Here is a 25,309-nt window from a genome sequence, read left to right on the forward strand (position 1 = left end):
AGTGGGAGAGGGCCAAACGAGAATTGTGGCGAGAAGCATTTTTTCCCTGGTTGAAACATATTTTGTAGGTCGGCCATTAAGCCCGCGTTACTAAACACGTTTTCTTTCTCTTTTTTAATGTATTTTTGATAGAAGTGATTAAACACACATACACATGGATTTGAGTCGGCAAATCGGTATTTGCTCAAGTTGGCTTTACTGCAAGACCTTGAGATGCTGGTTGGGGGGGGGGGGGGGGGGGGGGGGGGGGGGGGGGGGGGGGGTCGGAAGTTGCGGAAGGGGAATGGGCGACAGAAGTTGGCGGTGAAGAGGGATATAGGGAGAGGTTCATATAGACGTACCCCCATTAGGAAAAAAATGTCTGCCCTACACCTCTGCTGCAACAAAAACAGACACAAATTGGTTCAGTAAACGTAGGGACATACTGTTTGTTTTAGTTTATATTTATTGATTTGAGAAGGAGTGATTAAGATCTTGTAATCTCAGTTCAGGCTTTCAGAAACATCAGGTAGGTCTCCCAAATAGATAATGTCATGTATATTTAATGTAGGACTTTCTTGTTACAATCCCTATTGACTTTCATAGCATGTTTCGTGTTCGGAGTGGGAATATGACAATAAAGATTGTCCTCGTGTGGTATTCAATGTCCAGTGCAATAGCTAGACGATGACCTTCCGCACACGGTAAAATGTCACAATTTCCAGGACCCAAAGTATGTCTGCAGTTATGTCCATTTTCACGGGAGGTATTTTGGTGCTTCGGGTAGTAATTGGGAAGTACCGTAACTCTCTCATATAAATGAGTATCTGAACCTGGCATCTCTTTCGGTGAAACACCTCATCCCTGCCCGTTTCGATCTGGATGAGCATCGTACCGGCGTGCAGTCGTATATCCCTACCGCGAGGTGCAGGTTAAAGACCCCAGGCTAGCGGTTGCACTGCACTGGCTAAATTGCTCATGTAAAGCGAGTGACTCGTCGCAACTTTGAAATGGTTGATTTATACACGTTGTATAAATATCCACACAACCCCAATTATCATCGCACATTAAACAAAAACTTACCACACGCGAGGCAGGAGCGATCAGCTGAGACGCTTCAGTTGCTTGATCTTGTTTAATAGGCAACGGCTGATTTCTTTAAAGCCTTTAGACAGACCGCGACCTTTAGTTTGTCTTACTTTTTTTCAGCTCTAACTGTTTTAATTGTTCATTGTTCCGTGACGAAAATCTTCTTGGAATCGTGCCTTGGTCCGCCGCCAGGAATTTCCCGCTTTAAGTACATAGTACATAAGCATATGCCTGGAAACAACACTTGGGCACAAAATTAAACTCAACTTACTTGCACTGATGCAGAAAGTTTTCAGCCAGACGTGCGATGATATTCTGACTACAGCACGTTTGTATTCCTCATCGTAGCAGGGCCGTTATGGAACAAGGTTGGCCTGAGCAGTTCCAGGTTGATGAGGTTCTTCACAGACAGAAAACGTTAATTTGGATATAGCTGCTTGTTATGTCGCCTCGTAAATGCTCGAACAAATCCGTGAACGAGAGGCATTGACATAGCTGGCCAAAAACAACTTCGAATATAAAGTGATCAAGCTGGGGATGGGAATGATAGCTGCAGCATCAAGACTGCCGGTTGCAATCTCGTCTTATGTTTTTTAGCATCCGTTCAGAACAAGTCGGTGCATTCTTCGGGGACCAAAAATAGGGCATGCAGATGAGAAAGGGTAAATACAGGGGCGAGATGGTGAAGAACTTCCATAGTAACCGAAGACACGGAACGATAAAAAAAAAAAAAAAGACAAAAACCAGAAGTCCCAAACACAGCGTGTATTTATGTGAGCAACGAACGTGACCAGCATACGATAACAGGCAAGATAAGCATAACCCTTGCTATTCTTTGAGAACCTACAAAGCAAGACTTTAAAGAGATAAAAAGACACTTCATATCACCACACAGTGCCAAGGACGGTGTGCTTACATAGTTGCCAGAAGTCAAAATGGGCACGGTCTCACTCAGTACTCTCCTACAATTTTCCTTCTCTTTGTGCAAAACATGGGTATCCCCCCCCCCCCCCCCCCCCCACACACACACACACTCATGTGGAGAGTCAATACAGTTTACAACATGGAGATAATTACAGACGATATGAGAGACAAAAAAATAATTAAAGGTACTAACGCAGATAAAAAAAGTATGCTGCCAAACTAAAGTGTTCTAATTTAAAGGTTCTCCGACCCCCACACCCCTTCTCAAAAAAAAAAAAAAAAAAAAAAATGAAGTAAGACATGGGTCGGAACGGCCAGACATTTCTTTCTAATGGCGGCCCGTCCCCATTACTCTCTCCCCTTCCCACTCCTTCACCACCGCATTCCGTCGCCCCTTCACCTCCCAAACATTTTCGAGCTGCCTATCCTTATTTTTTTTATTACCCCTTCAAAAAAAAAAAAAAAAAAAATTAACAATCTAGGTTGAACACGCGTTTAAAAAAAATTACGTGAAAAAAAGAAAACATTTTAGACCAATCTTGACGGCGCGAGACCCGATTTAGTCGCTACCCAAGCAGCACATTATGACCCGCTCAAGCTTGAGCCAGACTGGGCAGCCGGAGAAGTTTCAGTGGACCTAGATTGTTTTGCCCCATGGCGCTAGGCAGCCCCATCCTGGTATGCCAGTGTGGCGACCACCGGCAGTTCCCTGTATAGCCACGAACTGGCTCACCGCTGGAATTATGGCCTGGGCCAGGCGGGATGCTCAGTGGTACTCCAAGCTTGACTCTCTATTGTATATACAGCATGGACCAGGTTAGTGGCCGAGTGGTCAGCCAAGCTTGGCTATACGATAGAAATTCAACCCGGAACAGCAGGGCAGTTACCGGCCCTACTGAAAAATTTTGCTAGCTGGGCCAGTTCAAACAGGTTTATTTCCCACTGGTTAAATTGGTTGAACTGGACAAACTGAAACTGTGCTTACTGGTCTTACTATGAAACTGTACATACCGGCCTTACTGTGACAATATATGCATACTATAGTCACCACCTTTTCACTTGTTTTTTCTCGGGATTCCGGGCGCTTGGAGTAGAGGAGGATCGGCTTCGCCTTCTGGTTGAGGTGGAAAGAGCGAAGGACTGAGATGGTCATTCTGGAATGGCCCGTGAGGTCATGGACTTTGCACGCAGAATTTCAAATAAATCTCTCGCCGTCAATATTGCTATTGAAAAAAAAAAAAACGCATTATTTTTTTCCTTGACACGCGTGTCTCAAACAAGCTGTTTAAAAAAGCGTTCGTTTTTTGTTGTTTTTTTTTTTGTCGAAAAGTTTATGCAGGAAAGCCAACTTGCGAAACTGCGCTTTTTCCCCTTTGGGTACATATACCTGTGTCTGAGGTCTTCTACAAAAAATACAACAAAACATTTTTTTATGACTCTCATAAAAATTAAAATAATGGGCGAAAATAAAAGAAAGTGGTACTCGAGAAGTAAAAAATTGCATTTGTAATATAGTGGCCTCAATTTATGGCGAATATTATATTTTCAAGGAATCTAAAGGTTATATAAATTATCACGTAAAAAAATTGAGATAATGTAGTAATGGTCGATAGCACGTTAGTAAGAAAAATTTGTGACAAATCCTAAGATGCAGAGCTCCTACAGTCGGTAACAGGTAATAGGCAAAAACGCAAACACGTACACTATAATTTTTCCTGTAAATGTATGGACATGACATCTTTTTAAAATTTAAATTGCTGCGCTATATTTTATGCCAGAAATGAAAACTTGAAAAGTTCGAATCTTTCACGTTTTGGTAGCATACTATAGTCGGTGAGAGGTTGACGGTTCAGGGCGAGGAAAAGGAAGGTTGGGGAGGAAAAAGAACGGAATGCTGGAGCAAGAGGGTTATTTCCTTCTCTTCTCTCCAGCAATCCATCTGCTCCCTCCTCCCCAGCTTTCCTTTCCCCGGACCTGAACCCTCAACCTGTCACCGACTATATTATGTTACCAAATCGTGAAAGATTCGAACTTTTTAAGTTTTCATTTCTGACATAAAATATAGCACAGCAATTTAAATTTAAAAAATGAAAGCCGTTTACAACTCCCTGTAACGCCGAATTAGAGCGCAGCTCTTGAGGAGGAGGGGAGAAGGGCACTGGGGGGTGGGTCAAGTGACCTTGGCGGGTCACGTGACCTTGTGGGGGTCACGTGACCGTGGGGTGTCACGTGACATCAAGGGGGTCTCGTGACGATGCCGATGCCTTTATCAGTCACGTTACAGATGACGTCACTGATGACGTCATCAGTGATGAAGACGATGCGGATGCCGGTGACGTCATCAGTGATGAAGATGACGATGCGGATGCCGGTGACGTCATCAGTGACGTCACAGATGACGTCATTAGTGGCGATGACGTCAACGGGGGTCACGTGACCTTGGGAGGGGGGTCACGTGACCTGGGTAACCATCATGACCCTCGTGAAGGTAACCCTAGTAACCCTTGTGAGGGTAACTCTCGTGACTCTCGTGAGGGTAACTCTCAAACCCTCGTGATGGTAACCCTTTTGAGGGCACCTAACCCTCGTAACCCTCGTGAGGGTTACGAGGGCTAGTAACCCTCATAGCCCTCGTGAGAGTAACCCTCGTGAGAGTAACCATCGTAACCCTCACGAGGGTTACTCGCGGTTACGCCGACGCCGACGGGGGGAAGGGGTCACGTGACCTCGGGGGGGATGCCACGTGACTTCGGGGGAAGGGGGGGTCACGTGACCCCGGGGAGGGGGAGTCACGTGACCTCGAGGGAGGGGGTCACGTGACCTCGAGGGAGGGGGTCACGTGACCTCGGGGAGGGGGAGTCACGTGACCTCGAGGGAGGGAGGTCACGTGACCTCGGGAAAGGGGGGAGTGACATGACCTCGAGGGAGGGGGGTTACGTGACCCTGGGGGAGGGGTCACGCGGCCTTGGGGTCACGTGACCTTGGTTACGCCGACAGCGACGGCGACGGCGCTCAGGCCGGAAGCGGGCGCCTAAGAGCTGCGCTCTAAAAGATGTAGGCCATGCGTCGTACATTTAGAGCAAAACGTATAGTGTGTGTTTGCGTTTGTGCCTATTCATGATAACCGACAGCAATGGGTACTAAAATTACGCAGTCAAAATGTGGCATATTTCACCTTGCTCTACTTAAAAGCTTTTTTGTGCAAAAATTTTTTTTTAGAAAGCTTCTAAATTTTGTTTTTATTTTCATTATGTTAGGAAGGATATAATACACACACATACACAGACGCACCCATATACATATCCCTCTCTCTCTCTATATATATATATATATACAACACGGGCACTTCCCACCATCGTACGTGGTCTCCGAGGATATAAACGAACATATGCAGATTAATGAACCGTACTTAATCCAATAAATCAAAGAATTAAAGTTTTCAGGAACCCGCCGAAAGCCAAAATAATGGCGGAGCCATGATTTGAACTCTGGGCCTCCCAATGTCCGGTCGGGTGTGCTAACCTCCACACCTTTTTTTTTTGTACTAACCTCTACACCACTTCACCTTGGCCGGATTCAACCATCCAAATTTGTTTAAATGGATCACCGCAACTTGATGTTATATATATATATATATATATATATATATATATATATATATATATATATATATATATATATATATATATATATATAGAGAGAGAGAGAGAGAGAGAGAGAGAGAGAGAGAGAGAGTGTGTGCGCAAAAAAAAAAAAAAAAACGTAGCGCAGGATGCTCGAAAGTATAGTCGGCAGAAAAACGTACTTGAGACGGTTTTTTGGAGTTTTATAAAATATTATTTATTCGTAGAATCAGTCTGCGTATTGGTCTCAGATATACCTTTTTCAAGACTACATATATATATTTTAGAGCGAAAATCGAAATACCCACCCCGAGAAGGTTGTTAAATTTCAAGAGAAACGGCGCTGGTAAAAATTGCCAAAATCAGTAGCATCCATCTTTCCAAAACCTGTGACCCATGTCTCTTGTCGCGATGCAGGATGCCATTAAAAGCAGAGAAGTTGACAAGCTCTTCTACATCCACAGGGTGACTGCGACAGCGGGACCTGTGGTGTACGGAGCAGCAAAGACCTCAGCAAAGAAACGAAACGTGGTATATAGTACTCAATGCATCCACAATGGGCAGGCATCTTCGACCCAGATCACCGTTGAAGGGAAGATCAAGCACATGACGACAGCCACCTGGCACGTTGAAAGGGGTTTCAGTTATTCCGGCTCCGTGAAAGCCAATGCCAGGATTTTGATTGTGTACGTTAACCACAAGCAAAAAATAAGCTTAGACTTGGAAGGGGGATACCGTGAACAAGTCTCCGACACGGATACATTCTCGCTACATGAGGTCGTTACCGTGCCTCCCATGAAGTCCGTCAAGATTGACTGGGTCATCACAGAAACCGTGACGGTAAGTTACGCCCGGATGAATTTCATTGAAGAAATGGCCATAACAGGGATCGTGATTCGCTTGAGCAATGCAGTTGACTTACAAGTTAGGTTATGTTGACCTAGGTAATATATCATTGAGCGCAAGTGAACCAAAGGTCAAAAGGACGAGGGAGATTTTTTTTTTTTCGTTTTAGGTAATCAAAGGCTGTGGCCGAACATAGAGACTAAAAACACGAGGTCAAGACGCATTCACTGCGCTTCATTAATTTAGCCGATGATACAACACGCAAATAAATAACAAACGCCGTGACCTAGTGTTTTTGCTGCCGTTTGTTCATGCTCCATTCCACATAAGGTCCGACCGGAAACACTGCTAAATCCGACCGCAGCCAATCCAGCAGCGCTGAAAGTGCATCGTCACGGACTCGTTGCACTTATGTACAGGATCACAACTCACTCACTCTGCGTGATTGTTTGACTAATTGATTAGTTGAATGATTGGCACAAACGTGAACGGCACATTTTTATGGCTCAAGGTTTTATTGTCCTACTTATGGGGCGAAGCGCAAGTTCGTTTGTCTTGTGGCGGTTGTAGTGACGTCAAAACACCGATCACTGATTGGTTCTGAAGAAAGCACTCAAGGCAGCTTGCTTTGAATTCTACCCACTATCCTTCAATCAGAGCCAATCAGAGCTCGGCCTCTTTCTGACGTCACCGGAACTCCTGTGCAGGAAGCAGACGACCTGCTCTGCGCATTATTGTTGCAATCGTCATTTTTATTTTGTGGAATAAGTAGGAAAATACGTTGATCCCGCAGTGACTTCAGGTTGTTGGTCGTCTATCAGCTAATACGAGTAAGTTATTTCTTCCGATTAGTGAATTAAATCTTTGTGTTAATATTGTTTTTTTTATACAGAAGATTCCTTGGACGTCCACCGTGACCGCAACCGGAGAAATTGCTATCAAGTACAAGGAAAAGCTCGAAGGTGGCTTCTTGTGGTATTACAACCTTTTCAATCTCCAAGATTCCCGTCTTACGGACGCAGGAAACAATATGTTCCTATACACTGCTAAAGGAACGTTTACGGGAGTCAGGTCAAGCGAGTCGCTTGAAACTGTCATCACGGAGTACAATAATCAGACGTGCCGTGGAAGGTCTTCGGCACTCAAGACATACACCATTCCTTCAAACCCGATACCACATACGCCTGCGACGAAGACTTAGTGATACTTTAACTCTTCTACATCGGAGGGAAATAAATATTATTTTTACGGGAGTTTTTTTTTTTTTTTTTTGTATTGTACTTTCAATGCTGAGGGTCACCTCTTTGTGTTCATAGAGGAAAAAATTAGTAAAAATTATGTTATACACTCAGGTTTGATTTAAAAAAAAAATCAAAAAGATAAATCATGAGGGTACATTTTTTGCGTTTAAATTACTCACTTATTTAAACCTTCGCGGGCTATCTCGTTGACGCTATATGTAGAGAATCAGTGAGTAAATACTTAACAAATAAAAACAATACGCGGATTGTACTTTGTAATAAATCATTCGCTTAACCAGCAGCCGGAAGAGCGAAAATGGTCAGTAAGCTTTAGATATAGCAAGAGCAAGAGAACAAAACGAAAATCTTCGCATTTAATGCCATCTTAAGGGCTAAACGGGGAAAGGCACACAATTGCAACGTCATTTGACGTGCGTTTATCTCATTCAGACATCTTGGGGAGGTCTCACTGAAATAAATACACGAGAGAGAGAGGGAGAATAAACCTCGCATTTTCCACCCTTGGCTACCTTCCGCGATTCTAAAAGCGGGTCCTATGGATGAATGAAGGTCGTGCGGACCACTTAAAAAACTTCTACTTCTTCAATAATGTGTTGAGCGATTGTTATTTTATTGCTACGATAAAGTAAACAGAGTAAACCGCACTGTTCGTTTCGATTGCCAATGTTTGGGTGCATGAGACATCTTGGGCTCTTGACTCACTACTCGTATACGCTACACATGTTAAACACATAATGTATTTTTGCTTTTAAAAACGTATTTGAGTGTACAAGACCCAACGTTTCCTTCAGAACAACAATGAGCAAGTTTTAATTAATCAGTTTAGCGAGTGAGTAGGTGGAGCGGCACCGAACCTTATTAGCGATCCGGGTGAACTGCCTCAAGGGCTGCGCGGATAGCTCTGAGCCCGGATGACCACTGGAACGCAACACTTCTCACTTCTTTGACGGTCGGATTAGTGATCGGAATTAAGAGTTCGATACTATAGTCACCTGCAGCGTAAAAGTTACAGCGGCATTTATTTCCAAATTTCAATAATGCATAAAATGCAATATTTATGGAGCGATCGTTTAAATTTGTTTAGTAGACCTTTAGCAGCCGTTTTGACGAGTGAAGCACCTACATTATAATAAATTCCAGCGCGAATGGAAGCAGAAAAACTTACTTGGTACAAAGGTCACACGTCGTGAGTTTTCGCTAAGTTAATGGAAAAATAAATTGGTGTTAGTGATGTGACTACTTTATGAGTGACGGTGGCTGAGTATGTGTATTAAGGTACGGCCAGAAGTACACCGCGCTACACTTTTCTGCACTGGTGCAGGCACACCGAACGAAGATATATAAATGAAAAAGTAGTGATAGCGCAGGCGAGCTGGTGGATGTTAACCATTTTGTTCTTAGCCCGAGACTGAGGCAGGAAAAGAGGAAAGTTTCAAAGTAGAAGGAAAATGAACAGTCGAGGACTGTTCATTTTTCTTCTACTTTTTTTTCCTTCTACTTTGAGACTTTCCTCTTTTTCTGCCTCAGGCCTGGTTCACACTTGCGAATCGGCGGGCGAATCTGCAAGAATTCAGCCGCCGGGCGTAGCGTCCACTGTGCATTGCCGCGGCCGATTCCGCTTCGGCGGCAGCGGCTTAGCTCTAAGTGTGAACCAGGCCTACGTCTCGGGCTAAGGACAAAATGGAAGATATATAGACGTTTTTCGTGTACTCTCGTCCCCAGCCACCTAATATAGGCGTATCCGTTACGGGCGACGAAGAAGAAATAAAACTTTTCAACCTGTAAATAGTAAAAAAATAAAGGGGCAAAATGAGAATGTTTGACGGAGACGATTATATCCTAAACGTCTTCTATTGGCGTGGCGACGGCAAAACAATGTTTTTGCCCATACTGGAAGTGTCGTTATTTCAAGAGGCACACTTGTGAAATAGGTCTATAGTGCTTACCACCTGTGGGATGGGAAATGGGCGTCCACGGCGCCAATTGAATCCCCTGAGGTTTGATGGCGGTGCTAAATCAAGAGGGCGACCCACCGAAACCATGGGGCGGCGCCATCTTGTTTGGGCCTGCGATGGGTTCGGTAAGTACGGCGCTGGCCATATTATATTGGATCCCCTACGGCTCGGTCAACTCGAGTCAAGAGAACCTGAGTGTATCCGTTTTGATGGAAATAAATAACGTTTCCGGTACCCTCATCATTCAGGTTTTGGAGGCAAGCAGAAACAAGAAATTACGGGTGGTGTGGTATTTTTGTTCATGCGATAAGATTGTCCAATAAATTTCGTTTGATGCATTAAAAACAAATACCTCCGACTTGCATAACAATATCAACATTTATCAGACGTTTCGTCTCCTATACGGGAGACATCGTCAGTGCGGCCTGGGAACACCCGACTAGCTACCAGAAATCCAACGCTTCTTCTTCTTTCTCTTCATCCATGGCGCTGGTTCTGCCGACTTCTTCGTCCATGGCATACGGGAGACATTATCATCGTCTGCCCTCGCTTCAACTTCTTTTTACGTCCGTCCTGGATGGTAAGTTAAATATTCCAAGCGGATAATCTTGGTTGCTTGGTTGAGGTACCCTCTCAGGTGTCCCAGGGTAGCAATGCCGTATGCAGTACGAATAAATGCAAAAATGTTCCAAAAGCCGGGATTCATGATTAAAAACAAATACCTCCGACTTGCATAACAATATCAACATTTATCAGACGCTTCGTCTCCTATACGGGAGACATCGTCAGTGCGGCCTGGGAACACCCGACTAGCTACCAGAAATCCAACGCTTCTTCTTCCTTCTCTTCATCCGTGGCGCTGGTTCTGCCGACTTCTTCGTCCATGGCATACGGGAGACATTATCATCGTCTGCCCTCGCTTCAACTTCTTTTTACGTCCGTCCTGGATGGTAAGTTAAATATTCCAAGCGGATAATCTTGGTTGCTTGGTTGAGGTACTCTCTCAGGTGTCCCAGGGTAGCAATGCCGTATGCAGTACGAATAAATGCAAAAAATGTTCCAAAAGCCGGGCTTCCCGGCTTTTGGAACATTTTTGCATTTATTCGTTTGATGCATTACGTCGCAGTTTTTCATACATGAGGTGTTTTCTTTGTGTGTTTTAAACGGAAGTTCAAATGGAATTCCCGGTGGTGCTTTAAAATTAGGACATCACAGCCGACCGCCATGTTACAATCAAACTTTTTATTAACCGGCTTTCGAGCACCAGATCCTTTTCAGCTTGCAAGTCAGCACTGGCTTGGCAGAAGGGGCATGGTCACTGTAAGTACCTGAAGAAAGAAAAGAAAAACAGTAAGATAATATGGAACAGGCTTCTGCATTGTCACAACACATTTTCTAAGTAATAAAAGCTTTCCGAATTATATGGTTTGCTGGTCGCAATTCTGAGAAACATTGGGCTTGAAGAAGCGTGGCAATTCTTTAAAGGAAGAGTGGAATGAGACTACAAGCCAATTATATTGTAGAAAGCAATTTGTGCAATATAAAATATTTAGATAAACTTCAATATGCCACCAGAAAACGCGGATAAAATTATCTGCGTGTTCGCACAGCCAACATAGCACCTTTAGCACAAGTGGTAAATTTTTCGATGCCGCTCAGGAAGTTTCTAATTTGAATGCTATGTATACTATCAATAATGAAAAAGATAATTAGCTAATATTAGTAAACTATCCAACTCATCATGACGATTATGCCCCCCCCCCTTTTTTGCCGGGCCATTTAACTCACCTGCATAGCTTTTACGGTTTTTTTTTTTTTTTAGAAACGTGTGAAACATAATTTTAAACACCCTGTACACTCCATCTTACAAGTTGGCTTCAGCAAAGCAAAGTGCCTGAAGCGAGAGCATGACTGAAAAGTGCCTTCGCACGAGCACTCGTATCTGGTCGCCGCTGTAGCTTTCACGCTTTGAGCAGCTTCCCTAGCGAGCAAAATCAAATATTAATAGTTTGCATTTTCAGTGACATAACTGACCCCAGTCGTTTTGTTGCCCCCTTCGGAGCAGCCAGTCCTTCTTGAAGCAGCAAAGATAACTTTTTAAGCAGGAACGTATACTTCACCCACATTCATTTTACTCTGAATATTATGTTAAGATTTATATGGCGGCCTGCCTAGTTCGAATGCAATGCCTTGTTTTGTTAGGTTAGCATTAACTCCACAGGACAGTTTGATTCGATCCAATACTCAACAACTGGCTGTTGCGTGCTCTCGAAAACACCAGATGAGGCAGCAAAATAATTGCGACGAGGGTCATCTTTTTCGTGTAACAAGGCCTACTGTATCAGTCACTTTTGAAACATATGCTAATTGGTGAAGGAAAAATCACAAACATCTTTGTATAGTAAGTTTAGGTCTAAAATCGAGAACAAATAAAATTGTGTTATACTGGAATAATGTTAGAAGAAAATAGCATGATTACAAAAATTGAACATTTTGCTCAAGCTCTGAAGGTCGTAATACAACTGCAATCCCTGATTCTGTCAATGAAAGCTTCTTATTTAATTATGAACATCAATGGGAATTCTCATGTACTTTTGACAATGCGAAATGAGCAAGTGGGCACTAAATATACGACTTTAAAAAATCTACCTCAACTTGTTAAGATTATTCACTCCGTTCCATTCGTCCAATGATAAAGCTCCTTTAGTTTTAAGTTTCATTGACCCCCTTCAAACAGTTGAAAGCCTAGATAGAGATGGCAGCTAAAGGTGTGCTCTTACAATCAACTTGTTAAGATTATACACTCCTTTTCATCCGTCTAATGCTGAAGCTCCTTTATTTTTAAGTTTTACTGACAACCATCAAACAGTTGAAAGCCTAGATAGAGATGGTAGCTAAAGATGGGAACCTGACAAAAAAAAAAAAAGAATCAATGCTCTTTTGGCAATAAGGTATTCCTTCTTAATCAGGATTATTAAGAACTGTTGCTACACCTAAGTTTCCCTCAATCTCGAATGTCAAAAACATAGTCACGACCAATGATGCACGATAACTCGTCAGGATATGGCAGTCAACATAGACTGGTCGCGGTTTTATTTTTACATTTTAATAGTTAAATTACATTTGGAGAATACTCATCTGACAAATCACTTTGCATTTGAGTTAATCGGTTATTTAACTGGAAAGCAAGTTGAGACATGGCTGTGCTCCAGATGCTTTTTTTTATGCCTGCATCATGGCTGTCATTTCTCCAACGAGGCCAATTTATTTGCCCAAACAGAACACGAACAATAAGAGTATGTAGGAACTTTCGAGTACTGTAACTATTGGATACGAAAATAGAATAGAATATTGCGTTATTGTAAGCAATAATCGAAGGTTTCGCAAATTCGCACAAGCCTACTGTAACAACCGCCACTTCAACGATCGCCGCTCCATGGCGCTGCGTGTCCTTATTGCGAGCGCGCCTGTAACACGAAGCATACAAGGTCAGAGCTGCAAGGAGAGCTGGGAGAGCGCGCGCACGGCCGATGCAAATACGCCACAAACGAAGCACGGGAGCAGAAGAACGGCACGCATGCTTTCTCATTCACAACTCACGAGAAGCGCTTAGGTGTACCTCGAGCCGTTTTCTGCCAAGGACCTGAACTTTTTAAATTTAGCAGTGTAATTTGAGGAACTCGAGACTTCACGAAAATAATGAGCAAGAATGTTAGCCTGGTTTTTTAGTGATGGCGATGATGAAGGGAAAAGGGGAATGCCAAAGGAGTGGTAAGTACCCTGAATTTTCCTAACATGATCCCATACCTCTTTTGCAGAAACAAAACTGTTTAGAGAAGACACATATTTCACCCACGAGTTCCTCTTGGCTTGTTTTCGTGTCCAACAAGATTTTGCTTTACACTGTTTGAATTTGCCTTTGTTTTGAACAGTCGGGTACCGCCGACATTTTCCCCAGTTCTTAATCTGAGCTTTCATGGGTGTCGTACAGACCTTGTTCCACCAAGGTTGGCATTTCTTGGGGATATTACCAGAATTTCGGGGAGCTGACACAGAAGCAGCATTTATAATTCTTTCGGTAAAGTAAAGAGTCGCCTCCTCAAGACGTATCTAAAAAAACAGTGGGATCGACCATTGCCTTCAGAGAAAATAGAGCCCAGTCAGCTTTATCTAACTTCCACCTGGGGACGCAAGCTCAAACAAAAGGAAGTGATACTGCACTTCCTAAAATGACAGAAAAATGGTCACTACCAAAAGGATTTTGTAAAACCTTCCAAGAAAAACAAGGAAGTAAAGTAGGTGATGATATGGAGAAATCGACGGAAGTAAAGGTATTATGAGGTGCACTAAAAGAAAGTTTGTTATCTTTTGTTTAAAAGGCAAAGACCAGAGGACAGTAAAAAAGAAAATGAAAGACGTCTACAATCCCCTGTAACGCCGAATTAGAGCGCAGCTCTTGAGGAGGAGGAGGGGAATGTACGGGGGCGAGGCTATGCCCACTCCTCCTCTCTTGCTTGCCTCCCATTTAGAGGAAAGTTTCAGCTAAATTTGGTGGAGAGATTTTCCCGCTAAATTTAGCGGGGAAATTTTCTCTCCGAATTTTGCGGGGAACTTTTTCCGCTAAATTTAGCGGGGAAATTTTTCCGCTAAATTTAGGGGGGAAAGTTTTCCACTAAATTTAGCGGGGAATTTTTTCCGCTAAGTTCGGCGGGAAAAATTAACCGCTAAGTTCGGCGGGGAAAATTAACCGCTAATTTGGCGGGGAAATTTACCAATAATGCACTGCGCAATTACGCCGACGGCAACAGCGACGCCGCTCAAGCCGGAAACGGGTGCCTAAGAGCTGCACTCTAAAACGTTCTATGACTCCACCACGGGGAGTCTTGATGAGCACTGCCCCAGATGGGGTGGTGTGCATTAAAATCTCCCAAGATTAAAAACGGCCGTGGGAGCAGGTCCACAATCCTTGCAGGTCATGTAAATGCACTGGACGGTTTGGTGGAAGGTAAAGCAAAACAAGTGTGATTAGGCCATCAAGGAGAACATGAACCACCACTGCCTCTAAGGGGGTCGCGGGAGGAACAGGAACACAGGCAATACCACTCTGCAGAACCACGGCTACTCCACCAGAAGAGGTGTGTTGCGAGAAACACATTATTTTCTAAAATCCTGATGTTGTCGTAGTACGTGTGTATGAGTTTCATAAAGATGAGTCTCCTGTAAAAACAGAAGGCAACAGGTTGGAGCTCATCGAGAAAAAAAGTTAACATCATCAATATTATGAAAAAGACCGCGGCAGTTCCACTTCATATCTATATTTTTAACCATTCAAAACAAAATAAGTATAACATAAAAAGTGCATTAAAAGATAGCGTATTATCCCGAAAGATAACCCACCTATAATCGAGAGCAAATCGGGTGAAAATAAGGAGTGGGCTAACTTTCGGTATACAGCCAAGAAAAGTTGAAAAAACTATTTTTAGATCACGATTTTCTACCAAACTTGTTATTGCGGCGAGGGACAATACAGCAAAGGTGCCTTTACTTCTTAGTCAGCAATGTTCGCTTAAATTCCACCCTAGCTACCTAGTCACATTTACGCCGAGGTAATTATTAATCTGAACACTACGCTTACTAGGAGTGGGCTATCTTTCGGCGTTTAAAAGAAAATAGCAAATCAAGCTAAAAATAGGGGTGGTTATCTTTTTGGGGCGGGGCATCTCCCAGGGTATTACGGTATGTTCCTTAGGACTTAAAATATATTTTCACACGCGGCACACTGTGTTTTTAGGGGGGGGGGGGGGGGGGGGGGTCTTTCTGCCTCCGAGTAGAGTCACCGGAGGCACAAGGGGTGGACTCTGATCTTGAGAGGAGAGCCTCCTCATCAGATCTCAGCCCAACCTCGTCGAAGGGCTCATCTGCAGCCGCCGGCGGCTGGCCCTTGGAGGTTGAATGCCTCGATGCTTCCCCAGGCTTCCTCTGGGGAGCAGAGGTGTGGGGAGGTAGGCCCCAGCCCCAAGAGATCGAAGCAGCTGGTTGAGCAGGAGATGTCATCTCCTGCTCTAGGGTGGATGCTGGTGAGACAGCATTCACCTTGCGGTTCGGAGGAGGTGCCACTGGCACCGCTCCCAAGGGTTTGGAGGGGGACCGTGATGGGAGATGCCTGTCGTCCGGAGACGTCTGCATTCCCATCGAAACCACTGACCGCGCTGGTCCCCTGTGCATGGCCTGGGCATAAAAGCCTTTCGATACAAAGGCAAGCTTCTTAGCCTTAATGTAGGTGATGTTTTCGGTAACTTTCAATGAAAGAATTTCTTTCTCTTCTTTCCACAGAAGACAAAATCGGGCGTATGCCGGGTGGTGGCCATTACAACTTGCACAATGAGGCTCTGCATGCGTCTGCGACGTGCTCCTTGCTGAAGCACTTTGCGACAGTGCCCCTTCCCTGACAGTTCCGAGACCCATGGCTGAATCACTGGCACTTAAAGCACTGTTGAGAGCTCGGCAGATAAGGTCGGACCTGGCACTGAAGGTAACCTGCCTTTGCAGTCTGCGGCAGAGTGGTAGAATCGAAAGTCAAAATGATGTGTTTTGTCTTCTGTTCCACAGTGTCGCGGCGGATAGTGATCCATCGTGCAGATATAACTCCTTGACTGTTATCTCTGGCTCAGATGAGTCAAGTAAGTCATCCTCAGAAATTACCCCTTGAACACTGCTCAGTTTGCGGTGAGGACCGACGCTTACTTTGTAGTCGGAGATGAGGCCGAGTTTTCGAAAGGCATCACTTTGCTGCTTTGTGTTGACCTCGACAAGGAGATCATTGGATTGCTTCTTCTTTACACTGTAATTGGCGCAAATAACACCCTCAAGAATTTTGGAGACCAGAAAGGGGGAAAGTTTGGCAAGTGGCTTGTCACCCTCTGAGTGCAATACAAGACACTTCGGGAATTTCTGCAGTTCAAAAGGTTGTTTCACTGTGTTGAGTGCTTTGGTGTGGACCCTTTCAGAGGCCGATGAAAAAAATGTCTTGTTATGCGGACCCATAAGAGACGGGAGGAAAGTTCAAAGCCCGGGTGCATTTCCCACCACGGAGCCCAACAAGGGGGTAGGCGATGTGCCATAGCAAGAAGGGCTTGGCTGACACAATTACTCTACCAGTGCTGCCTGGGCACTATACCCAAGTGTGGTTGCAGGGACAGGACCTGTTTCCACTCAAGGATGGCCCTTCCCACCTAAAAAGGTAAAAAAAAGGTGAAAAAGGAAAGAGAGTGTAGAAAAGAAAAAGAAAGTGGAAGGAAAAAGAAAAGAAGGAAGAAGAGAGTAGAAGAGGCAACTGACTGAATCATCCTGGTGAGGCCAAGCCAGTCTACGAGAAGCAGGGGCCGAAGGGGTATATGGCCTTGCTTGGGGGGGCCCCGAAGGTTCCAAACATACCCTGGGCTCAGCTCAACAACCAGGATCCCCCTTTCTCCGAACACGGGTTAAGCCACGCACAGCCAGGCATGGGTGGGCAAAATCACATGGCTCAGGGTTTGTACTGACGTCACTCAACAAGCACCTACTAAAGTAGATGCCCCCTGAGTGTGGGTATGGCGGCCCAGATGGCTGGGGTCCGTGGTGACGCCACTCACCAAGCGCCTAACACCTAAGGTGTAGGCACCTCCTGCAGGGGGGACGGACCATAAGTCGCTAACGTATGCCATCCGTAACTCCGGTTCCACTTACATGCCTCGAGAGATCCGGCAGCTCACATACTTGTCAGAGTTCAACACGGACATTCAGCTTGTACAAGGAAAGTTCAACGTCTTTGCTGATGTACGGTGCCAAATTGATGCTGTGTCTTCTTCAGCTCCACTAGTCGACATTACCTTGCTGGCTCACCATCAGGCCTCCAATGATGTTACAGCAGCTGCGCATGGCGAGCACATCCCTTCGACTCCAAGACGTCCAGTTTCCTGGAGACATAATCATTGTCTGCGACATATCAACAAGAACACATCACTCGTTTATTCCAGTTGCACTACGAAGGCAGCTTGTTGATGCCATTCATTCGCTAGCGCATCATGGAGTACAGACGACGCAGAAGCTGGTGGCTAGTCACGGCTGAAGTCAGATGTCGGAGACTGGGTGTGCACATGCCTAGAAAGTCAGTGAGCTAAAGTACATTGTCACCCCGTTCCTCCATGCAGGAGCTTCCTGCCTCCAGATGCCCGTTTCGGCAAAGTTCACCTTAAGCTTGACAAGCCCCTCCCAGCATCACAAGGGAGATGGTACAATTTGACTTGTATTGACTGCTATAGAAGATGGCCGGAAGCAACACCACTACCGAACTCAAGAGCAGCCACCGTAGCTGAAGCATTTGCGACTAGGTGGGTGGCACGCTTCGGATGCCCTTCAGAAACTATCACCAACAAATGGCAACAACTTGAGTCCGGCCTCTTCGCCGAGTTGACTCAGCTCTCGGGGCATAACAAGATCCCGGGCAACCGCTTACCATCCCCAGTCAAATGGCCTGGTCAAGCATTTCCGCTGTCATATGAAGTCTGCACTCATGGCCCATGCCAACTCAACCGAGTGGGTAAAGTGGCTCCTGCTCGTCTTGCTTGGAGTTAGAACAGCCCTGAAACAGGACCTCCAAACTGGTCTATGGAAAAACTCTACGGCTACCATCAGAATTTTTTGAGGTTGACCCCGCAACAATCTCACGGCTAAAGACTCTACAACACAAAGCTAAAGGACATCTTCAAGGATCTACGGCCAGTTCCTACGCGAGTAGTGTCGACCAAGACGCCGTATGTCACACAAGACCTCCAGAATGCGACACGTGTTTGTGCACCAAACACAACACCGAAAGGCACTGCAACCACACTATGTGGGACCATTTATGGTTCTCGAAAGGAAACCGAATGGTTTCGTTGTGCAGGTCAACAGGCATCCGGACACAATTTCTTTCTAGCAGCTGAAACCTGCCCATCTCGAACATTCACCCGTGAACCTTGCATCTTATGCAACAAACACTGAAAGAGACAGTCCTGAAAAAAAGTCGGCTGGCATCCAGTGGCAGCATTAACGCTAGAACTCGTTTCCAGTGTGTTTATGTTTGTTTTCTAACTTTAAGATCCCCATGTATTTTTGATCGCTCAAGCCTTATCCCTTGCTGTGGGGACCGACACACCCACAGATCGGTTAACAAAACAAAAATAAAAAAGAGGACTCGATGCGGGAGACACGCGCTGGCAAGAACATTTGAGCCATGGAGAAAGGCAAACAGATGTGTCCGTTGTCTTCACTGAATTAACAAGGTAGGATTTCCTCAATCCCCCAGAAGTGCTTTCTCTTCTAAATACCGAATGTGTCTCATTTCTTGCTTGTTTACTCTAGAAAAACACACGAAAGAAACGGTTTCATAATACAGATATCAAGTTAATATGGAAAGCTGCGTCCCCCCAAAGTCTCGATAATATAAGTCGTCCATAATAATGAGACAAAAATGTATGTATTTACCCAATTCGTTTCTGAAAATGCTGTCTATATAGCGGCCAGTATTCATATTTACGAAACAGTATGAGTATGAGTTCTGGCATCACGCAAAAGAACAATCTCAGCAGAGTACAGTCTAAGCTCATCATAACAGACCTGGTTTACAACAGACATTTGAATATAACATACCGATTTGTGAAGTTCGGTTGGTTTTCCTCTATGTATCATTGACTCAACTTCATATCTGCATACAACATACCCCTTGTACAGCAGACCGAAATCTTTGTCAAAATCAAGGTCTGTTATAACGAGCTTAGACTGAATATAAAAGTACGTAATCTATTCTATCTTAAATCACTTATATTTTTCATAGATTTTTAACTTAAGGTTGCTCGGCTTCGGTGCAGAAATTTCAGAGAGCGCTCACATGATCAAACATTTCGTTTCTAGGCATATATTTTTATTAAAGCTCATTCACAATCTAGAAAACAACTCCGATTTGTTTTGGAGAAATCGGCGATTATCGGTATCACAGCCTGGAATATCGGAACAACCAATTTATACAACTGTGATGCTGATGCATTAGAAGGAAAACATTCCAACACAATGTTGTTGCGAGATTCCTTGAAAAGGAACTCTCCAAAGCAAGTATTATTTAAGTGCCTGGATAATATCCACGAAATAAGAATAATATATTTAAAATAAAAAATATATATATACCGTAAAGTTCCGAGAGTATGCCCGCACCCGAGAGATTGCCTATCCCGTTTCGTTTTTCTGGCAAAACATCTGCAAGACAAAAATTCCGAAACAACGCCCCCCCACCCCGTCACGCGACGACTGACGGGAATCGCATCAACCACGCAATTTGCTGTACCGGCACATCTGACAAGCGAGTTCATAGTTAGTTCCTGCTTTTTTGTCCACGATCTGCATGCACGATATCGGCTCCCATAACAAGCGATCGAGTTGTTCCAGGATGTATGTTGCACCGTGAAACGTGAATCTGCTGCGTCCACAATATGCAGTACCCGTTACCATGACACAAAGTTTGCAGCGGACTGCGTTCTTGTCTGCGATCAGCGTGCGCAATCTCGATTTTACGCGAGGTGGTTCCGCATGCATATTGCACCATGAAATACCATTCTGCTGCCTTTGCGATCTGCAATATTTGTTCCAGTAACATCCCAGGAGAAAACATCCAGTTAATATACTAGCTGGTCCTAGTCCAGTCTAGTCCAAACCACGACCGTCCAAACGAAAGACGGCTGCACGCATCAATACAATAAATGTTAATCTGTTTAAGATGTTTTGAACGGACGCATGTGACCTACGAAGGCAATGGTGCTTAACTAAACCAGTAAGATGGTAGGCTCGAATGGCAAGGCCTTTTGTCTCAATCAATCAATAAATCATTTGTTCACTTTATGTCAAGTGATGCAGGCTTCGGGAACAAACAGTCTAAAACTATCACCCGACAAGAGCCCCAGAGCATTCAAATTAAAGTGCATGATAGCTCGAAAATTAGGAGGACATTTTCACTTTCGATCAATAGGCAGGCGCTCAATCCTCTCGAAACAGCACTTGCGTCAGCTTTTCCACGGCGCACTCGGAGGGCCGAGCAATATGGTCTACAGAAGGAACTGGGCGAATGATGAGGTCAAAAACATGTCTCGACATAAGCATTAGATCTGCAATGTGATACTAAGCATAAAATTACCACAAAAACCGGGTGTGCTCTCCACCGTATTGCAGGCTTCGTATCTTGGTCTATATATTCAACGTAAAACCTGTTTACTCCTCAAGCGACGTCTCTGCTTGTCCATGTAATTATTCGTTTACTTATCGCTGATGCCCACTAACAGCAACATGCCTTTTTGGTGGCACATGGCAACAGTTTTCCCCATTTAGATAAACAGGAAAGAACTCTGACTTACGTGATGCCGGGTGTCGAACTCAGCCACTGCTGCCTCCTGGTCAACACAGTGTGGCACGAAGAAGTCAAACGAATACTGGGGGTCCTTGCTACCAAGAACCACTCTGTCTTCACCGACGTCCAGTGTCAGCGCCCCACCGGATTTCTGCAGGGCGAAAGAAAGAGGCCGTTGGCGGCGTCACTGCATGCGCTCGGCTGCATCAAGGGTTCTTTCTCGGTTTCTCGGTATGGTGCCTGGAATGTGTCTTTTGACTGATGTGTTTAGCGTTCCTTTCCACCCATGCGTCAAAACTGGTCCCGAGGTGGCAACAAAGGAGTTCACAAAAGCCGGAGCGTTTTGCTGTCAGATGTCGCGATCCTGACAGTTGGTTGTAAAAGTTCCGGCGAAAAGCAGGAGCAAAGTATCACGGCATTCCAAGTTTCCGTGAACTCTGAAGCTGGAGAGCGACCCACGTCAAGACGGCCATCTGCGACCTTCGCCACCCCCTGCTGTGACACTGCAAGGATACTTTTTGCAAACTCTTTAAACTGGTCTCTCCTCTGATAATTATTGCCGGCAAAACTATCAAGGCCAAATGAACCAGAAAACAGTTAATTACAGAGATAATTAACGTACCTCACTTAATTAGTCGACTTACCGTAAATTAAGGTTATCCACTCACCTAATGTGCGCTCAGCGTGAAAAATAGGTGGCGAGAATGGCATCCGTGTGCCATTCTCACGATAACTCTCACCTCTCTTTTGTATCAGAAAAAAAAAAGTTTGGTATAAAATTAAGCATTTTGTGTATTGTCTCGCCAAACTCCAGTCTCTGCTAAATCTCGAATTTGCATAACAAAAAAGTCGGACTATGGCTGTCTATCATATACACTATATTAACCGCAGTTTTACTTAGAAAATATCACTGCAAGGGAACATTTGTTATATCAACGCTACCGCGTCTTCAATGTCAAGCATTGGAGAGCTGCTTTCCCCTTCGCGCGCAGGTGCGCTGCGGCGAAGCAAGATACACAACGCCGCGTCAATTCAGTGCACAGGTGCGCGGTGATAAACGCACTCAACAAAGCTAACTAACCTGCCAAAACAGACTACGAACGTGAATAATGATGCGGGGCTTCATAGTATTACAGTAGGCTCGCGATAATTCAAACTCGGATATTTCGTACTTCCAGTTAATTCAAACAGATCTGAAAATTTTGGTTGTCCCGCTATGTTTTTATTGTATTTATAAAGCCGCTTAATTCGAACGGCGTTTTCGCTTAATTCATACTTTTTTGTTCTCGCGGCCCCGTTGAGCGCGCTTTTTTTTTTTGAGTACCGGTGCACCGCAGAGAAGCAATACCCGCGGAGCTTGCTTTCGCGCGTACTGCTTCTCCGCAGTGCACCGGTGCTCAAAAAGAAGCGCACTCAACGGGGCTCAAGCGGGCTCGCATTAGCGGAAAACTGCGTTCACATTATGTGCTTCAAGACAAGCAATGATGACCAAGACGACATCGAGGATGAGGAGCAGCCGACTGGCATCATGCTTTCTGGCCTTGAAGCACATAATGTGAACGCCTAGCTGGCGGAATATGCTAATCTTGACGACGATGTGTGTGTTTGTCGTGATGACTCATTAGAGGACATAGTACAGGAAGTAATGCCAGCACAGTGCAGCAGTGAGAGTAAAGATGACGATGAAGAAAGGGATGACCCTCTATCAACTGCCACATCCGCAGAAGCCTTTGAGCACATCGCTCAGCTGCGGAAGTTTCTGTCTGCAAAGGAAGAGTCCCGTAAAGAGCTACTTGTGGAAATCTCATGTGCTGACAAACAGTCCACAATCGACAACGTTTTTACCATCACATCACATCATAACATTACAGTTCTTTCACCAATGTGTTATGGCTGTACTTGCTTATAATTAGGCCTATGTAGAAAAAACTGGCAAAAATTTGCTTTGCCCTATTGAAAAAGGCCAATATGAACTCGGCTTATTGGAAATATTGTACTCCAATGAAGATGATGGAAACCAATAAAAACCTATTGTTATCCGATTAACCCAATACGCACGATGGGAATTCATATCGGAGCACAATATCTTGATATAGTATGCGGTTATTGGTATACAACAGGATATTGGAGCACAATATCGCGATATAACTTGCGGTTATTGGTATACAACACGATATCGATCGGAGCACAATACCCCGATATACTACACGGTTATTGGAATAGAATACGACATCGCGTGCATATTGGTGACCGACATGGACATACTGTACGGCCACACGATATAGAAATATTGGTCGTCGATCATGGGACCAAAGGAGAATACAATATGATATCGCGTGCATATATCTCAGAACGCGGGTACCAAGTTACCAACATGCATTACGTTGGCATATCCACACGGCAATACGCGAAAAATATATTGGGCGTGGATACACACATAACATAAACGTTCTGCGTTGCGAACACATTAACATTGATCGACAGTGCAAGTATGTACAGCTGTTAGTACAGTACACACAGCCTCGCGCGCTTGAAACTAGACAACCACCAAACCATTCAGAATAACTAGCCGGAACACCCGCCGCGACCTACCTTTTAATGAGTAAGCCCAATAACGACGTGCTCATTGGAGTGATCGTTTTCCAGCAAATGTTTATTGCAGTTGTAATGCAACAAAAGTTGATCGCCAAACGATAAACCCAACGTACCGGGATACAATTCGATGTTGCAACACACCATCGCAATACAACAAGAAACTATCGGTGTTGGGACACGACCACCACATCGAAGTTACCGACGGTGAGAAATACACCATCATGACACGATATACTAGTTACCGGTGTTGGGACCGAAATCGAACGCGATACGTGACAATGTCGGTTCACACGATAAAATAATGACGGTGAATAGGTTTGACAGGTCACGTGCATGTAGTTGCTTCTTACGCGCACATTTATCGATATTGACCCACCTTTCTGGGTAATCCTACGTGGTACACAAAATCCACGACGACATGCGAGCACATTTCACCCACCACTTTTCGTCGCCTGTTTCGCGAGATTCACACACTGTCCAAAAAATGACGTGAAAAATACGTGCACTTGCGCCATCAAACGATACGTTACAGCCTCGTTTCTCGACAAGACAGTTTCCACCGCCAACACGCGCGCGCGCGCGCGCGCAAGCAGTTTGGACAGTTTGGACTTCGAACTGTTCGAACTTCGAAGGGAGCGAGCCCGGCTGGCCCGGCGGCGCGATGCCGGCGTGCTGGCGAGCCGCCAAGACGAGCAACGAGCATGCTGAGCATGCGCAGTGCGCAGCCGCGCAGCGGGCGGGCGTCGGTTGCGCCACTGTCACCACCACTGCTGTGTGTTGCGCGACCCGGCCAGCCTGGCCAGCCGGCGTGATTGGCGTTCGTCGCACTCTGTACTCGTGGGCATCGAGCGAAACCTACACACTTTCAATTGCTTCGAAAGGTACGTATACACGACTCTATTACTTGCAGCATTGAGTGCTTTGGCGTACGCGGATCAAAGCAAACACCGAAGGACACAAAGGAGACGTGAAGTTTTTAAATCGAGGCCTCTTTGAACGCCTGTGTCCCCTGTTGAAAGCACCTAGCTGTGCTCTGTTGCAGGCGTCATTTCGACTGCGTGTGCTCCAATGTAACGTCAGTCACTGGTCACACTTGGCTAGCTTTGCCAGTTTTTTATCTGATGTGCGAAATAGACGTAGAAACCAGCGCCGCGTCTCTTTCGGATACTCAGACTCCAGCCCCCTTACTTCCGGCGTGCTTTCTGCCGCGCCCGTTCGGCGCATTGTCTTCGCGGGCGCGTTAGGCTCGTTCGAAGAGGCGTCGTTTGAAGCTGACGAGTCGCCGAAGTGCACCGGAGCTTCTCTTTAGGAAAGTCGCAATCGACGCTCGGCGGCTCGGCTCTGAGCTCGTACTTTTCTCCTCCCGGGTATACATTGAGTGCCGATGAACGAATTTGAAAAAGCGCTAGCGAGTGACTTTGTGACGCCGCCCAACTGTCCTTATATCAACGGCGCAAAGCAAATGATGTACAGAAAAAAAAAACAAAAAGAAACCGTTTTTTATATTTTGTTGGCCATGTTTCACCTCAACACAAAGTGAATCGCGGCTGTACGTCGGTTGACTCATTACTGTGCCTAGATTGTAACGGAACCTTTTTGGTGTGATCTTATTCTGATATCGTTATA

The 25,309-nt window shown here is 45.0% G+C and overlaps 2 protein-coding genes across 2 annotated transcripts in view; one reads left to right on the top strand and one right to left on the bottom strand.

Annotated features, from left to right (window-relative positions):
• Window positions 1-5,994: 5,994 nt before the first annotated feature.
• Window positions 5,995-7,689, top strand: LOC120839491. Its single transcript, XM_040209769.3, has 2 exons — window positions 5,995-6,455; window positions 7,354-7,689. The coding sequence occupies exons 1-2, from the start codon at window positions 6,012-6,014 to the stop codon at window positions 7,660-7,662; spliced, it is 753 nt and encodes a 250-aa protein (XP_040065703.3). The 5' UTR covers window positions 5,995-6,011; the 3' UTR covers window positions 7,663-7,689.
• A 3,216-nt stretch (window positions 7,690-10,905) lies between these two features.
• Window positions 10,906-25,309, bottom strand: part of LOC8035978 (PIH1 domain-containing protein 1) — an 88,382-nt gene continuing 73,978 nt past the window's right edge. Inside the window, exons 7-8 of the mRNA XM_040209767.3 lie at window positions 21,096-21,239; window positions 10,906-11,006 (exon numbers count right to left, since the gene is read on the bottom strand). Of these exons, the coding sequence (XP_040065701.1) occupies window positions 10,965-11,006; window positions 21,096-21,239 (186 nt within the window). The 3' untranslated portion in view covers window positions 10,906-10,964. The remainder of the gene's footprint in view (window positions 11,007-21,095; window positions 21,240-25,309) is intronic.

Source organism: Ixodes scapularis, unplaced genomic scaffold, assembly GCF_016920785.2.
Source record: "Ixodes scapularis isolate PalLabHiFi unplaced genomic scaffold, ASM1692078v2 PGA_scaffold4__175_contigs__length_147842914, whole genome shotgun sequence".
Classification (NCBI taxonomy): Eukaryota; Metazoa; Arthropoda; class Arachnida; order Ixodida; family Ixodidae; genus Ixodes; species Ixodes scapularis.

What these genes read in the sequence shown, in the direction of transcription:
- LOC120839491 (XM_040209769.3), top strand. Translation starts at nt 6,012, where the DNA reads ATGTCTCTTGTCGCGATGCAGGATGCCATTAAAAGCAGAGAAGTTGAC. An exon ending in TCATCACAGAAACCGTGACG is followed by an intron (nt 6,456 to 7,353) that starts GTAAGTTACGCC and finishes TTTTTTATACAG; the next exon opens with AAGATTCCTTGGACGTCCAC.